At 36.0% G+C, this 19,039-nt stretch overlaps 1 protein-coding gene across 11 annotated transcripts in view; it reads left to right on the forward strand.

Moving 5' to 3' along the window:
* The window catches only part of LOC109065548 (FERM domain-containing protein 4A-like), a 137,498-nt gene that overhangs the window by 71,242 nt on the left and 47,217 nt on the right, over positions 1 to 19,039 (forward strand). The window contains exon 1 of one of the 11 annotated variants that reach the window (XM_042775586.1): positions 699 to 1,141. The exons of 5 other annotated variants lie outside the window; for them this stretch is intronic. In XM_042775586.1, coding sequence (XP_042631520.1) covers positions 1,001 to 1,141 — 141 coding nt within the window. In that variant the 5' untranslated portion in view covers positions 699 to 1,000. Of the gene's footprint in view, positions 1 to 698; positions 1,142 to 19,039 lie in introns of those variants that run through there. 5 more of the 11 variants (XM_042775588.1, XM_042775590.1, XM_042775585.1 and 2 more) reach the window with 5 other exon arrangements.

Here is a 19,039-nt window from a genome sequence, read left to right on the forward strand (position 1 = left end):
TATGGTGAAGTTGGTCAGTCAAGACACCACCAATTAATTCATTAAATTTAAAATAACATACATGTGTCAAAAAACATAAAAATATTCATTAATTCATTCATCTAAAAAAAAAAAAAAAACTACTAAAAAATTTAATTTATTGTCTTTTTTTATATCACTATTACTATTGTTCATACTTAGGGTTAGTGATTTGAATAAACCCCTAAATAGTTCTTTGTTTGCGATATAGAAGGGATTTGACAGGTAAATGTTTATCAGGTAGTCTGTAGTTTAGGGACAGGATCTGAATTGGGTAATTGGTGCCCTGAGAACATTGGCACAAACAGCATGTCCCACTCCAAAACTCTGGAATCTGGACGTCATCCCAATTATTTATGGAAAAACAAGTTTTCAACTCCCATGAGTAGAGCTGTCTGCTGCTCTGCCACACTGGGAAAGCTGAGACACACATATTGGGTATCTCTTCAGTCGCCCAGGGCTGATGAACCCGATCAGGATCCGTCCTGCGGGGAGGGTCAAGTGTCCTTCACTCTTCCCTAGATGGACGTCTCAGAGCATCATGCAAGCTTAAAACCCCTCTATGCCCTGCTCTGGAACTGTTGCTTTAAAACAAACAAACAAGTAGGGGAGAGGGAGAGAGAAAGAGGGAGAGGACGACTGGGAAAGAGAGAGGGGGGCCAGTGGTGCTCTATTTGTGGGAATGTTTGTGCTGGGCGAACTAAGAGCTGTTATTCTGGGAATTTGTCCTTGGAGGGAGAGAGACCAGTGAAAGACCAGTGAGACCGAATTCATTTGGTAGACGAGATCTGAGTCACACAGAAGTCACAATCTCAGTCTCCCATGGGGCATTTCTGAGGATTAAAGGAAGAAGGGATGAGAAAATGAAAGAGGAGAACGCAGAAAGGAGAGCAGCATTACCTGGGGACGTCTTCTCCCACACACACCTGTGCTGAGAGGGGATTATTAAACACACACCTGTGTACCTGTGTGTTTGTCAGTCATGGAGGCGATGCTTGTGAGTCTGGGAGATAGTATCTGTGTGAGGCACAGTGCATTATTGGATGTGACCTCGGCTGCCCTAAGAAGATTGAGGCACACACATATCAGAGCTCCTGACATCCTGGTCCGTGCCGTCTACCAGGTATAAACAGTCTTGGTCATTTTCAGTGATTTTCAATAATTTGAAGGTGATGACCACCTCCTTAAGAAACTAAAAGTGTGAGGAATTATATAACATGTGAATCTTTCTTTGTTTGTACAGACTTTAATAATATCTTACATCTGATTTAATTGAATGAATGAATAATAATATATATTTGAATGATGAATAATAATAATAATAATAATAATATATATATTTATATATTATATAAGTATTTATAATATATTATTTCAAGCAGTTTTTTTAATATATAAAATAAATATTAATTCCTATTCTAAATCTAATTTATTGTTTTATATATATATAATTTATATTTGTACATAATATTTTATTGCTTATATCACTATAGCTCATACTTAGGCTTAGTGATTTAAATAAACCCCTTATCCTAAGTACTTTCACGTGTAATTCGTCTCACAGTTTGTTTGTACTAGCATGAATAATACCTTAAATTTAACTTATAATTTGATCTTACGAACAATAAAACAGGTAAAAAGATAGACTGCAGCCATATGTAGTGACCAGAATATTATAGAGACTCACCTGATTTGGGCCAGTAAGCAACCACCAAAAACTCTTTAGAAACGGCATAACAACACCTTGACATCACGGTGGTGAGTTTTGCATGTACAGGTGTTAATCACATTCACTCAAGAAATGTAAAACTCTCGTCCTGTTTGAATTCATGCTATAAGCAGGTTGTGTTGTGAGCTATAAAACGCATTGGCGTTGCTATGGTGGTTTCTAAGGGCTTGAGTCACACACTGTCTCACGGTCATGAAAACAGCTCTCCGCAGGAGTCTACGCTTCCATCTATCTGTATGAGAGAGAGAGAGATCAGTATTCAGGCTGTGTCTCTTCTACCTTCCTACTGTGTGAACAGAACAGAACAGACTGAATCTCAGAGTTTCCATCTCACTGTGACATACCTGAAGAAATGACAGCAAAAGTGAAAATCTGTTCTATAACCGGGTGCCTACAGAAATTAATAAAGCTACAGACATTTCTCATGGGGTGCTTTGAATTACCATTGGTATTAAATGTTTATTAATATTTATTATATTTTTCTTGCTGTTTGAAACATTTTAATGCTTTTAATTGCAAATTATTAAATTATATTTACATTATAAAATTGTGTGTAATTTAAGAGGAATATTATGTCCACTAATGATTTATATGATAAATAATGTATATTATTTTTATTTTAAATTACACAAATCTTTTTTCTTCTCTAAGAGTACATACAGATGAAAAGCCAAGTGACTTTTGACCCTCTTCATGTTAAAAGTGGTCATAAAAATGACCAATTGAATCTCAAGATTACAAAACGAAACAACAACTCTGTATAACCTATGAGCTAATCTCACAGAGAACACCCGAAATGACCTTTGAGTTTGGCCAGAGGGTTTTCTCTGTGTCTGCAGTGTAATTCAAGCAGTTATTGTCTATAAAATCACATACACATGTACAGTGTGATGGTAATGGCTTTAGCATGGCTAATAAATATGATGAACATACACTGTGGCACATTCAGGAGATGAGGAGGGGCTTCCTAACGCATTCTTTCCACATCTATATACACACACACACTTTCCTTGTAGGCAGCAGTGTTTGATCCAGCAGGTATTTCCTTGGGAGACCCCTTCACCCCCCTCTCCCTTTTTCCTTTTATTCTACTTACCAGAAAAACACGTCTCTCCGTCTCTCTCTCTCTTTCTTTTAAAGCCCAGCGCAGTCCATCAGGCTCAGTGAAGGCATTATCCTTGAATCTTAATACACATCCATAGAGCTGCTTTTGTTCCATTTAAGCTGCTAATTGTGAGTCTCTCAGAGGGGTTGTTGTGAGAACAAGTGAATGAGTGCAAAGACTCCTGAGGTTAGTTTAGTGCTTAGCATATAGTAACTGGTCTAGTTGAGTTTTTATATTCTGTTCTGATATATACACAACTAAACAATAAAATGTCCTCACTTTTTCTGACAAGCATATTTTAATTTACAGTAGGTGGTTAAAGGAACAGGTTAATGCCATTTTACTAAAAGAACTTCACTAACAATCTTAATTGTTTGCAATTTCTGAATACAATGTGGTCACATTCGTGCAGAACTAGCTGACAAGATATTAGGGTGTTGTAGGTAGTTAGCAGGCCTCTGTTATGCAGTTGTTAAAGTGTTCTCAATTGTTAGTACGTTGCTAGTTTTCTGCGTGGTTGCTTACTATAAAAAAAGTCTGTGGTGTTACCATGCTACTTTGGTATTTATTGTAATACTGTAATTAATAAATATACAAATATCAGATTTTAAAATAGTGTGGTACATATTTAAAAAAATAAATAAATAAAACATGGTAGTGCCATGGTACTTTTTGATAGTTTTTTGTTAGTGTAAACACTAGTTTAAAAAAACAACAACACATAGTACACCCATTAGATTAAGGATATTTTGGTCATGTATGGTGGTAATACCTTGGTGTTTTTGAAGTACCTTGCAGTACCATATAAACACAATGGTACATGATTTTTACTACCATGGTAAAAAGTAGATTTTCAGTTTTCTTTTTAATTTTGGTTTTGTCATGTACTTTTGTCTTTTTATTAATTTTTTATATTCTTATTTAGCTTTAATTTTTATTACCATTTTAGTTTTAGTCTTAATATTTTTTTTTTTTAAGTTTTAGTACTTTAATTTGTTCCAGTTAGATGCCAAAGCAACATTTCTAATTTATTTATTTATTTATTTATTTATTTATTTTCATCTAATATTTTATTTTATTTCAGATAGCTTTAGTTAACAATAACAGCACTGACGGGAGCCGCAGCATGTCACTACTTTGTAAGGGATGTTGTGCTGAGAACCATGGGAAAGGTCCATGCAGGAATTTCCTTTTTCTTAGATTGAGTCTCAGTGTGTGTGTGTGTATTTCAGCGTAACCATGTTCAGCGCTCTTTCCTGCAGTGTTTTCCCCCTTCTTATTAAGCGACATGGTTTGAATTTGAGGGAAATACCATTTTCTCCTGTTCGATGGCAAAGTCCCACCCTTGCAGCTGCTGATGAATGGACTCTTCCACTTCAAACTCTGTGGAGAGCACAAGTCTGGATTACACACATCTATAATTCTCAGTCCGTTTCTTCCTTCGGTCCACAATCCGTCAGTTTGTTTCCCAGCTGGGGAGCAGGTAAATGGGCCGTGCTGCTCCAGGATCCTTCCTGTCTCACTGTGATAGAGAGGGAAAATTTAAGAGCCTTCTGGAGCTGTTCGGCCTTGTCTCATTCCAAACTGGAATGCTCTAAACATCACATCAGACGCAACCAAACACACACACTGATACACCACAGCTGTATTTATTCACAATGGTATTTTCCCAGAACATAATGTGTGTTAATCCCTTTGCACATTCTTCGGTGGTGATTTCAGGGCTTCATTTGGAAGTGGTGTTATCATGCTGATGCTGAGTGTGTTTATGTGCGTGTCGGAGATGCTGAAAGGGTGATTGTGTGATTGAGTGCCTTATAATTTCAGACGTTTAGGCTGCAGATGCTATTTGTGAGCATGTGGGAGCCTGCAACTGCAAGAAACGTTAACTGTTTGTTATGATTCAAAAATGCAAATGGGCAAGGCAGATGCTGAAAATGGATTTAACCAAAAGAAGGTGATGAAACCGGTTTCCCAGAGTCCCCTTTATTTATTGCTCTTTCATGCCTCAGGAGATTTACAGGAGTTCTCAATTATGTTTGATTTAAAGTAGCAGCTTAAAATCTCTATAAATCCTTAAGAGAAATAAAAAGGACTCATATGAGAAAGTTGACATACAGTAGGTGTATAGAGGTGTGAAACGAATGAGGACAGCTTTACTCAGATCATTTGTTCTTGAAAGAATGTTTAAGAAATGCATAGTATTTTAGGATCTTTGAATTTGGTTGCAGATCTCTTTCTGGATCTCTAAGGTCCTGTCCACATGAACGTGATTATTTTTAAAACTGCAGCTTTTTCTACGCGGTTTGGCCGTTCGTCCACATGCAAACGCAGCACCAGGTCACTGAAACCAAACATTTTTGAAGACGCTTGCCAGGGTGAAGATTTTCAAAAACTCCAGTTGCAGTGTTTTCGTGTAGACAGCGAAACCAGAGTCATTTTTTTGTGAAGTTGGAGTATTTCAGTGTTTTGTTTGTGTAATGGGAATTTTTTCTGTTTTCTGTTTGTCCAACATGGCTTTACGGTTGAGATTATGTCGATACCTGTTGGTTTGGCATGCTCTTGACAGTGCATCATAGCATGCGTTTGCGTTTTCATGTGGACCGAGATTTTTGTAAAAACAGAAGGAAAAACTTGTAAAAATGTCCACTAATACGTTTTCGTTTAAAAACTCATATTGTTCTCTCCGTTTTGGCCTTCCGTCCACACTGAGATGGTGTTTTTAGGCAACGAAAACGTATCTTTTTGAAAACGCTCTCCAAAGTAGATAAATTTGAAAACGCTGTTTTCGTGTCGCAGTGTGGACTGTGAAAACGGAGGATTTCGAAAACGATGACACATTTTTAGTCATGTGATGCAGTCATGTGACCAAATCAGCTAAAATGGTGGACGACATTGTACAGCAGTTGTTTTGGATGCTCTCCGTTACTGTTCTTTGAAGCGGTCCAATATTTCAGCGTATTTGTTTTAGCACGTCTCCCCGTCTATATTCTCGCTCGCTTTTGCAACTTTATACTCCTGTGTTGCTCGCAGCAGCAACTTCACCTCACTGTCGGTCCATTTAAAAAAACTCTGTGCTTTTCCTCGACATATTGCCGCAACGTTTCAAAGAGCCGGAAAGTAAATAAACGCCAGATGGAAATGACGCAGGTCAATGCGTCTTAAGTTTTATTCATGCGCAGTACAGGGATGAAAAGGTTTTCAGTTGTTTCAGTGTGGATGACCAACTTTTGGGAAACAACTGGAAACAATAGTGTGGACACAGAGCGTTTTTTTTAGATGAAAATACCATTTTCAAATTTATCTAGATTAGTGTAGACGTAGCCTAAAGCTGTAGGTAGTTACCAGTGTGTATTGCTATGCAGTTGATAAGGTGTTTTGGCTGGTTGCTAGGATGTTGCCATGCAGTTAATAATAATTCATAATAATAATAATTCCTTACATTTATATAGAGCTTTTCTGGGCACTCAAAGCGCTTTACATAGAAGGGGAATCTCCTCAACCACCACCAGTGTGCAGCAACCACCTGGATGATGCGACGGCAGCCATATGGTGCCAGAATGACCACCACACACCAGCTTATTGGTGGAGAGGTGAAGCCAATTAGCAGGTATGGGGATGGTTAGGAGGCCATGATGGTCAGAGGCCAATGGGCAAATTTGATAATGTGTTTTGAGTGGTTGCCAGGGTGTTGCTATGCACTTGATAATGTGTTTTGATTGGTAAGGCATTGTTATGCAGTTGAAAATGTGTTTTGATTGGCTGCTAGGATGTTGCTTTGCAGTAGATACAGTGTTTTTAGTGGTTGCCAGAACATTGCTATGAAGTTGATAAGGTGTTTTGATTGGTTGCTGTACAATTGCCCGGCTTGAGCTTTGAGCTTTGAGTTCAACCAATACCCCCCGCCCCCCACTGCTTACACAGGCTTTTGGTTGGTTTCCAGGGTGTTGTATGCAGTTGCTAAAGCTTTTTTTTTCATGTGGGTAAGAAAAGTGTATTACATACCACGTGTGAATATGCTTTGCTATCACACATACCGGAATATAAACTGATGTAGTTGACACTGAGAGGAAGTTAAATCCAAGGATGTAATTTTTCCATGAATAGTCAGATTTCATGAGTCATATTCAGTAATAGCAGTATAGCATAAATATCGATTAATAGAAACAGCCTCCTCTCACACTGTAATTCAAGCATGCTTTACTGACTTAGTGAAGTGACACAGATTACTTTGGCCTCAATCCAGCAGTTCTCTAATCGTCAGATTTCCCTGTGTGTATGTGTGCAGGGACGGCCCGTCGCATATTTTATATAATATTATTTTAATTAGGGGTGCATTATATATTGAAATATAATCAATATCGCATTATGGCTTAATGACTTAGTCATATCGCGAAGGTTGTGATTTAATTCAATAAAAATACCTATGGGCCGCAGTTTTCAATGTGTTCGAGTGCAGCCCATGACACGCAGCGCTTCACTCTGAAACATGCAACACATTTATTTATTTGCTGGCAAAACACCAAAATAAAATCAGTTTAATATTTGATTTTGAGAAGAGATGCACAGATCGACCATCTACCAAAAATCGTTTTTTTGTTTTATTTTTCATAGTCTGTAAACGGCGTTAACAGAGGCCAGAGACGCAAATAGGAGAAAATAAATTAGCAGGTAGAGCAAGCTCACTGTTCACAATGTGCGAAGTGTGAATGTATCTCTGAGGGGAACTGACTGTCTTAAGAAACAGTTTAGATGGCATTTTCCTTTCATCCTGCATCCATAAGTATTTTAACTTTTTTATTTTAACTTAGTTATGTATCACTGCTGTTCCTTAAGTGCCCCCTGCTGAAAGATAGTGAATTTGCATTTTCATTCAGCCCATCTGCTGTTTGGTATGTTTTTTTTGTTTTTTTTTTATGTAGCCTAATTTCACAAAGCTAAAGTCAGACCATTCTGTTTTTGCTTCAGGTTTTGAAATTATACAGTCTAATTTAGATCAAAATATAGGCTAATAAAGCAACTAACCATATTCTTCATGTACTCATATTTTCATTCTTTCTTGTTTTGCTTAAATAACATGCATTGAAAATCAGTTTTGGAATCTGCCATGAAAAGTTCAGATCAGTGCATCCCTAAATTGATGGATGTCTGAAATTAAGAAATTAAGATTTAAGTATTAGTATTGTAGCTGCCTTTGGATGAGGTTCTCTAATTTAAATTGCTAGCTGAATTAATGTCAGTTCTTTTTTTTGCATTTGTGAATAATTTATTTTTTTTTTTTTATTTTGCTTTGTTTTTTGTTTTTTTGATATGTAGTTTGTTTTATGTGATATGTATTTGATTTTTCTGCACAAAGATATGTATTTCATTATCGCTGATGACTTTCAGAAATATAGCTTTATGAATACCTGTGAATGGAATCACAATTTATGTGAAGTTTGTATAGCTTATTGTAGAAAGATTATTTTAATCATAAGGAAGGTGGATTTTAATTTAAGAAGTGAAATGAAAAATATTACAATTTAAAATAACTGTAAGTTAAAATAAATAATTTCAATATACTATTACTATTTCAAAATTTTAAAATGTAATTTTATTCCTGTGATTATTCCTGTGAATTTTCAGCATCATTACTCCAGTCTTCAGTGTCACATGATCCTTCAGAAATCCTTCTAATAGGCTGATTTGCTATTTAACAAATATTTCTGATTATGCTGTTAATATTAAACAGTTGTGTTTAGTATTTTTGTGAAACCGTGCTAGTTTTTTTACATCAATACATCAGTTTAATGTGTCCTTCCTATACAAAAATACAAATTTTTAAGAGAGAATTTCAGAATTTTTCAAATTTTTACATTTCTATTAGATCACACGGCTGACCTTTGACCCCTAGAATAGTCCTGTTTTGTTGGTGGGTGAGGGGGAAGAGATTCTTAAATAACTTTCTGTTGAAATTATGAAGAATTCGGCTGACCTCTGCCATGAGCCTTGACAAGCTGACATATTCAGAGATGGCACTTTGGCCAAACTGGCACATTCCAGAAAAATTGCCCTAATTACAGTTAGAAACTCCCACATCATCCTCTGTGACCTATGACCTGATTCAACACATCATTAGGCTGTTTTAATATATCATGAAAACACATTCTAACCCTGCTTCAGCCTAAACCGAAGACACTTAATCTGTGTCAATAAATAAGGGATGTTCAAAATCACAGTTTATATTAATTTGTCACACTGAAAATGTAATATCAAGTTGAGCATATTACAGTGTGTTATACTTATCCAGCACAGTGTGATCTAGTTCTATACTGCATATTTGCCAAATATAATAGACCATCAGGGGATTGCAGACAGAAATCTTGCATACTGTGCAGAATATACATACATACTACTCACTACAGTGTGTTCATGTTTGGCTAGGGTTATATTATGTTTCAAAACATAACCATAGTATGATTATGATGCACAGAAAGCAAGTAATATAAACATATGATATTTGTAGTCTAAAGCAGGATCTCTTGGCTCTGAGGAATTCCAGATCTTACTTACGCAGCTTCCAGGAAGGCGTTCTAGACGTGACAGGTGTGCTGAGATGAGATTTGATTTAGTGCCAGTCAGGAATTAAGAGATAAATGCACCTGGACCCACGTTCTGTTACTATGGTGATACATGTGACTAATGGTGAAATCAGTGCGTCAAGAGAAGGCTGAAATGCAGATATATTAGTATTTGAATTGTAAACAAGGATTGAAGAGGGGTGTGTGTGTGTGTGTGTTTATACAGCTAGACGTTTTGGCAGGTTACCCAAGGCTAATTTGCATATCTAGCCTTGATAAGATACACACAGTCTAAATGGCCTGTATACGGCAAGGACAACTATAAAGATAATGATAAAATAAAGTTCTAAAAGTAGTTCTCAATTGGGCCTTTCACACCGCTTTAGTTCCAGAACTAAATGTACAGTACTAAAGTACTGGGACGATTTTGCACTAACTTTTTTTCAGTACTATTTAAAGGGTTGCATTCGCACCGACAGTGTGTACTAAGAAGTGACTTAAGCCAGTCGACAGCGACGAAAACAAATAAAAGAACGTTTACAACAGGAGGATGGAGGACGCTGTGATCGGAGCTTTTTTTGTTGTGTCTCGCGGGTTTCACAATAATGGACATGGAATGTCAACGTATACGTAAAGAGATTGAAAGAATGGAGAGGACGACAAAAATTCTCCGACGACAACTGGCAGTGCTACATTTGCTACAAGTGCCTGCACTTCAGCATCCGTCCATCTATCGCTGTTCATCATCATGAAATGAGTTGACACAATGTTTACAGTATGTTTACACGGCTTTTTAAATCATGGCGGGTGAGGGCATTTTCGTACACGTTTGGCTAATCAATGTATACTTACATCACGGGTAGTACCAGTTGTGCTGGTTAGAGCCTGCTTCTAAATAGGAGCTAATTTGGTTCTCGAAAAAGGCAAGTTCCGGTGGTGCAAAAACACCAAAAAGTGGGTAGTTCCACAATTACTTCTGGTACTATGAAAAGGTTCCCGTGGTGCAAAAGGCCCTAATATTAAAGAATAGCAGAGTCCAGATCTAGTTCTCTTCTGCTACTGTATGAAGTTAGCTGTCCCGCTCATTTCCTTTCTTTCTGTTTGATATTCTGTGTATTGGTTAGACTGTGTGATGGGTCATGAAGTTCATCATGTCTGCAGTGCCTGCAAAACACAGCCAATCAGAGATTCAGCTAATCAGGGCTCAGTTCTCATAACTGATCTGAACATACTCACAGCTTTGGCGAGAAACCATTGAGATGGGCAGTGGCTCGGTCAAAGTGATTGATTTACACTTTTTTCATTGTAAATGAGTGCGTAACAGTGGGAGAGAAACAGATATGTGGAATCTGCCCACTTAGTGTACTATGACAGAGACACACAATGATGTACTTGTGACTGTATGTGTGAGAAATTCACTTTTAAATTGATAAGTTTTAATAAAGTTTGTCATTTTTATTAATTGGGTTTTTGACTATTTCTATTTAGCTCATTTTTTTCAGTTTTAGTTATAGTTATAGTAATGTTAGTACTTACACTTATCTAGTTAATTTATTTCAGTTACCAAAAATGATTTTATAGTTTTAGTTAACATTATTAGCCCTAGTACATTATAGTTTTGTGATGCCTAAATTCAGTAGAATTGAATAAATTTGTAGAATTGCAATTGTAATTGTGATTTTAAATCAAATTGCAATTGTAATTGTGATTTTAATTCAAATTGCAGTTGATTAATGTTTAATTTTTTATTTATTTAGACAAAATTGTTTAGAATTTTAATATTGACCATATGTCAGTTATTGGCTATAACATGAATATATTTATCATATTGGCCAAAAATGTAATTCTGGTGCATCCACAAGATTATTATTATATATATTTTTTATCTTTACTTAGTTTGCAGTATATTTTCATAAGACAGCATAATGTTTCTATTTTTGAAATGGACTGTCTAAATAGGCAGTTCAGTCTTGGGTGGAATAAAATCATTTTTCAGTGCAGAGTGTAGTGTGTGTGTGGGTTTATCTTGGGGGGTCCATTATATCCAAGTCCATACACAGATCTATTTCAGTTTAATAAACTGCAGATGTGTGTGTGGCCCAGAATGCTCCTTCACTCACTCTTTTATCAACAAACTCCAAATTGCTCTAGTTTCTCCAAAATCCCAAGAATGCTTGACCAACTAAAGATGTTCACTCATACAGAAATATCCAACGGTGCGGCATGAAAGCATTTCTCTAAAACACACCATGAGAAAACAGCTCAACGAATCTGAGAGTGACTGATGGAAATAGAGAGACCGTTTTTTCAATTATAGTTCATCCAAAATGTTAAACTATGTCATTGTTTACTCACACTCATTTCAATACTGTACACTCTGAAAGTATCCTAAAAGTAGTCTACACTTCATAAAAAGTAGAAATATTTGAGGAACAGGCTAAATTCACATATTATTTACCAAAAATCTCCCACTCCGCTGCACTTCATATAATGTTTTTGATCATGTTTGGACTTTGAAAGCATCTGTAACTGTTAATATGGAAAAGAGCATCATGATCTTCCTGTCTAACATCTCCTTTTTAATGCCACAGACAATAATAGAACAACATGAGGGTAAATTGATACAGAATTTTCATTTTTGGAGTGAACTATTCCTTTAAGACCTCTCCTAGATAAGGTTTCCTCTATAATGGATCATCATTCCCCGGAGAGCTCTTTATTAAGCACACACAAACTTACACGGCCTGTGAAGATGAGTGTACAGAGTAGCCGTATATGGTGAGAGCAGTGATGTGGTCTGTGGTCAGAATGTGTAAGAGGCTGGAGGAGGAACAGACTCCATTGCTGTAAGTGATGCTTTAAGCTCTCTCTGTCTTGTGATGTGTGTGAGGGATCGTTTCTGCTGCTCTACTGACTCATAAACTCACTGAGGTTTATGTTCTGGGTCACACACACATACTTTCACACTGTCAGAGATAGGATTCTGCTGACATGCGCACAATGAAAGACACACATAGTCATGTGATAGGAGATCTCATTTATTGATTTACACAGTTCCTGAGTCAGCAATCTGTTCAGGTTACGCACAGACTCACACACTTTTTCTGTCCTTTATGACTAGTGACAATTATAGCACACTTTTCTGAAAGCTTTTACTTCATTGAACATAACAGATAGAGAGGTTTTTTGTTTTTTTGGCTCAGCTAATTTCTGCATGACAAATCATAACTCTAGCCTATATGTTCATGTTCGCCTGGCAGAAAATGGGTTGGGGGTTTTTTTCCACCATTTTTGTTTCATTTTAGCTTTCTATTTAGTCCTGCAGTGTGACAATGTAATAATTAAAAAATATTCCAATAAATTAAAAAAATAAGATGCGGCCACAAAAATAACAAAAATTAAAAAGGCAATGTTGAAATTGGTTTTAAACAATCCTGAATGAATCAGTTTAAATGAATCAGTTGAGTGAATGATTCATTGAATAACTGAATCAGCATTTTCAAACAAATTCATACAGATTCATTGAATCACTCATAATTCAGTCACTTATAAAAACAATCATTTGATTATTTTCTGAATGAATCAGTGTATTTGAATGAATCATTTGAGTGATTTTTTTATCGAATCACTCAGAGATAGAAATTGTATTTATTCCTGAATAAATTAGCATTTTCAAACATTAATTATAATTAGTGAATAACATTTATTATTCACTGACTCACTCAAAGAAAGTCCCTTGATCAGTTCCTGAATGATTCAGCATTTTTTAAACAAATCGTTGAGTCAATGATTAATTGAATCATTCATAAACACAGTCACTTGATGAATGAATCTGTGTTTTTGATTTAATTATTCAATGACGTTTTTCAAAGAGTTTTCACTTATTGCCACATACTGACGGAGTGATGTAACATACAAAAAAAATCACTTTAAAATCCACTTTAAAAAGCATGTCACGCTACCATCACTACTGTGTGAATACAACTGTAGCACTAAATACTGTAACAATTTTCTTGTTAGATTCATACTTATCAAGTACATATTTATCTAGATACAATTTCTTTCTAAGCATCTCTTTCTCTTTTGTATGCATTCACAGCAGGGTCAGTTTCTGTTTGCCAGAGATGGATTTGCATTCAGTAGTTCAACCTTCAATCAATATTTAAAAAGACATGAGAACAGAATGACTCAGCTTTTAACACAGAAACCTTTACAATCACATAGAAACCATGGAAAACTTCAAATGATACTGTAGATGAATATGTTCCAGTAGATTCAAGTGTTGTTTATCTGGTCTTGTTTATCTTATTTATTTGTCCCATTTTGTCTTGTTTATTTTATTTGTTTGTGGTGTGTTTTTTTTGTGTGTGTGGTTGTGTTTGTTTGTTTGTGTCTTTTGTTTTAGTAGGTTGTGTGTGTGTGTAGTATACAGGCCAGGTGGGAGTAAAGCTATGCAGTGAAATTTCAGCAGGAGAGATCTCACACACATTTGAAGTGCTCGCATGTGGGTGTGTGTTGCTTTTTTTCCATGGATTTAACTGGAAACACATTTTCTTCTCTCATAACACACACATGCACTGACATGAGGCACAAAAAGAGTCATTCCCGGTCTCTTTGTGCATATGGCCCCCTTTTCTGTACTGGCTTCTATATACTGAGAAGTTACAGGTCTCTTTAGACAATTCAGTAACATTCTCACATACATCTGAGCGCAGATATGATCCTCAGTAGTCTAATAGTACACACCTGTACAGACACAGGTGCTTTGGTGTCCATCCCAAAAATGTTGTTGGATAACTCTTTTATGGTGCACAATTACTCCTTTAATCCCTTTAAAGATCTGAAACTCTTTTATGACCCACAGCTAATACATCCACGGCTCTCCCATAAGGAAAATACCATACATTTCTGCTGTTAACCACACTCACACCTGGATTCGTGAAGATTCTGCATATAGAATTACTCAAATTTGGTATCAACACAAGCACAAGCTCACCCAGGGACCATTGCAGAGACTGTGGGTGATCTTTGATGTGATTTAAAGTAGGTTTGTAACCACTAAGATTATTCATTAAAGAAACAACCCCACCAACAGGCAACATCCTACACCCTAAAAACTGAACCCCACCAAAGCCCTGTGGCTTGTCCACCCCCAGCCCCTGAGCTGGAGATGATGAGAACATGGCACATGAAAGAGTCTACGGTTTGGTGTTGACTGTTTTTGTGTTTATTATCCCAGTGGATTTTATGACTGCAGCAAAAAGAGATTAACAGTAGTTCATTTTTACGAATATATAGACATATGAGTCATATGATTATCCTTCTTCCATGGATTGAAATAGAGAAATTTTGAGACTGAAAACATAGATTGAGCCATCAAGATTTGAAAAGGAAAATAAAATGGTAAAAGGTTATGATATGATATATATATATAGAGAGAGAGAGAGGAGATTTATAGCCTGTATTTACAGTATACGTTTGTGTCATCAAAATTTCTCTTAATGAGTTCCATTGAAGACATTAACCCATTTATGATTAGAGCAATGTGAGGATCAGGAAATGGTGAGCAAATTTTCATTTATGGATGAACTTTCCCTTTAATAATGTCTCTTATAATGTCCTATAATCCTGTATGCACTATAATTCAAAACATTTTTTAAAGTCTCTTATGCTCACCAAGACTGCATTTATTTGATCAAAAATACAGAAAAAAAACTGTAATATTGTGAAATATTATTACAAGTTAAAATAACTGTTTTCTTCTTGAATATATTTTAAAATGTATTTTTTTCCATGACGCAAATCTGAATTTTTAGCATCATTACTCCAGTCTTCAGTGCTACGTGATTATTCAGCAATCAATCTAATATGCTGATTTGTTGCTCAAGAAACATTTCTAATTATTTTTACAATTAAAAAGGCTTCACTCTCTTTGCCGAATAAAAGTAACCCATATTTTTGAAAGGTAGTGTGTATGTTGCTTTTTTTTCTAGATGAAAATGAAAGTCTGTGTGTGAATGTGGGCAGCAAGGACAAGAGATGAACTCCATCTTGATTCAATTATAGGTCAGCTCTGTTTAAATCTAGTTCCAACATTATTGGCCACATACAGCCACAACCTCAAAACACATACACACACACAAATAGCATTCAGTCCTTCATCCATCCAATTTGGTTTATGTCAGCCATTCAACCTGTCCTCATGTCTGCAGAAGGAGAAGGGTAATCTTTGTGACCGCCTTCCGAAAAATAACAAACCCCTCAAAATATACACACACATACACCCTGCTTTGTCTCTGAGCATGAGGCAGTGAGACAGAAATAACCAAACTCAGAGACTCCTAACCAGAGCCACATTTCCTTTATTGAGAAAGCCAGAGAAGGCAAGAGAAGTCAGTTTCCCATATTTTTATAAGTTTTAAAGGAAATTTCAGCCTTTCATTTTCTCAGAGAACATCGCAATCTCTTCGTCTTTTACTCTTCTGGTTGCTTTAGACACAAAAGATGGTACATATTAAACAAATTGTGTGCTTTGGTGTGGTAGACATGGGCGGGATTGGTCTTTCAGAAGTTTTTTTTTAGAACTTCTCTCTCCCTAATCGCAGTCGTGTGAGCCTGGACATTCTCATTTATTCTGAAACGCCCCCACAGTATCAAGGGTTTCCTTTAGTGCAAATGTTCCCCTCCATCCACACACAGAAATACACACACTCTCCCTGTTTTAAACAACAGGCTTTTGTGACACTGTTCGGACCTGTGCCCAGAGGAAGGAGCCAATAAATGAAGTTAAAATATGTATTAGAGAGTGCAGAGAGATCACGAGGGACTGTTTAAATTGGACAGTGGTGTTTCCGCTGTGGCTGAGTGTCAAAAATCAGCAGCGAACAGCCGGGATGTTATGGTTTTCGGTTACCTTGCGCTACCGCCATTATGTTCTCCAAAGAACCTTTCCGTGAACAGTTCTTAATTAAAAATACAAATTATTTTCTTAGTGTGAAGAACATTTTTATATTCTAAAGAACCATGACCATTCCATTAATGTTAAAAGTTCTTCATGGTCCCATAGATGCCATAGCATATTGATTCCCCAAAGAACCTTTCAGTGAACATTTCCTAAGAACCATAATTTTTTTGTGTGTGTAAAGAACCTTTTAATAATCTAAAGTCAAAATTTTTACTGTTAAAAACCTTTTGTGCAATGGAAATGTACCATGATCAATGCCAATAAAGAGCCTTTATTTTGTAAGAGTGCATAATGATTCAAATCAGAGATGATTGATTGGACTGTCATCAGATCCAACAAATATATTGAGACTCATCTGACCTCAGATGCTTGTGTTTGTTTATTGATGGTGTCATCACCAGCAATATGATGATAATGAAATGTAAGCCTGTAGCCTAATTGCATTATGTTTGGAGTGTTTTTCAATTACTTTTCAAAGGCCTTCCCATGAGTATGCGTGAGAGAGTGATGAAGAGAGATGGAAAATCCTGACCCTCAGTGCAGTCTTTCTCTCCATCGTTCAAGTACATTTTAAAGCAAGGCTGAAAATCATTTAACCAACGGCTGTGGAAATGATTCTGTGCTGTATCATATTTTATCATGGCCCAGTGCAGAGATATGCAACTTTTACAGCACTGCTTTTAAAAAAGGGCTTTTCACACTATAAAACTTGGGTTCTTTTTAAGTCCTTTTTTAATCCTGGGTTAAACAGAGTTACAGATAACCAATCAAAAAACTAAACAATGCTCACCTCAATTAATGGTGTGCATAATGCAGTGCACTTTCTAAACATAAATATTAATGCACTTGCATAGTTTTACATGTAAACTTTTACATGTTGTGCTTAGTTTATGAGTGAAGGAAAATGTCATCTAAAAATATCAAATGACGACAGAAAATGTTGCCTTCTATTATTTTGTCTTTGCTTTTGTACTGTTTCTAAAGGCACAAGACAACCAGAACGGATGAATTGCACAACATTTCCACAGATTGACAAGCTGTATTACATTAAGATTGGGATAAAAATATCCCCAGAGTTTTTAAAAAAAAAAGTAAAATTCTTTATGTAATTCTTTGTCATGGCCTGAGAATTATAGAAATAGATTTTGTGAGTCATTATGCAGAATTTATGCATACAGGCTATGACCCTTAAAAGGAAAACACCTTCTAATTTTTGTAAAAGTTTTCTTGAGCCCTCTGCAATGTTGACTTTGTGGTGAAATGAACGTTAGACGTCTGTGTGAGTTCACACAAATCAGCTCCCTCTAACAGTTGGGTTCAGTTTGAAAGCATCTTTCAAACGTTTCTCTCTCCTTTTCCCCTCTTATGTTCACCCTGGCCAAACCAAACCAAACGGGAAGGGAAATCTGAATTAGAAACGGAGGGGCGGAAGAAGTCAGGCAGAGGGAGAGAAAGAGTGCAACCCATTCCCAAATGTTTCTGCTGTGTTTCTACTGCAAATCCAGATGTGGATCTGTTAGTCATTGGTCAGTGAGTGTGCAGTTTCACAAGACCAAGGAGCTCAGAGATTACATCCAACCTTCTTGTCCACTCTTTTAAAACTTTTAATGTTTTTCCACAGTGCAGAAAATCCTTTACAGTCATAGTGTCAGATGGTAATACCTTTTGATGCTTTGATATATACCATACTGAATAGTTACCATATTCATATAACATGGTATTTGCACTGTACCACATGGTATTTCAATGAATTTGATGGTATTACACTTTCAAACCAAAACATTCCATTACCATAGTACCATGTCCAAAAATAAAAGTACAAATACTATTTTAACCTCTACAAAAAGTACTGTGGCAGTAACATGACAGTAAGGATATCAGATATCAGGTAATATTGTGGTGATATCATGGAAATTCCAAGAGCACAATGCTACTACCATGCTTTTCAGACATGATACTGTTTTGGACATGTATCTCCATCTGATAGCCTATTTAAATTCTACTTCAAGGTCCAAGAAAACCATATATGTCTAGAAAAATATATGGTAGTACTAGTACTCTTGTAGTGGTAAGTTTTGGGACAAATGCAACACTTGAATATTCCTGGTGTAAACCAGTGCCATTTTATTAGTATTGATTAATATTTTTAATTAGCTTTCATTTTTATATTTTCACTTTTAATTTTAAGTTTTAGACTGTGATGGTATTACATGGTTCTAACACAGAGACAACATACAGAACTACCACATTTTGCTATAAGTTTGATTGCATAATTGCTGTTAATAGTGTCTGTTTGTTTACGTTTTTTTATTGATTTTTCCGAACATTTCTGCCGTATGCGCACAAACTGAGAGTCATCACTGATAAGTTACTATTAAATATTGTAGAAACTTACTTTTCCGTAAAGTTGCTTTGCAATGATTTGTCTGGTAACAAGCGCTATACAAATAAACTTGAATTGAATTGAATTGTTATGTGCTCTTGTCATTTTATTATTATTTAATATTTATGTTTGGGTTTTATTTATTTTTCAGTTTTAGTAAATTTGGTAGCCTACTTTTTTATTTTAATTCAGGTTTATCTTAGTAAACTAAAATTAATTATAATATTTTAGTTTAGGTAACAATTACAACACTGGTGTAAAATGATGTCAGGCTGTACTT

This window comes from Cyprinus carpio, chromosome A18, assembly GCF_018340385.1.
Source record: "Cyprinus carpio isolate SPL01 chromosome A18, ASM1834038v1, whole genome shotgun sequence".
Lineage (NCBI taxonomy): Eukaryota > Metazoa > Chordata > Actinopteri > Cypriniformes > Cyprinidae > Cyprinus > Cyprinus carpio.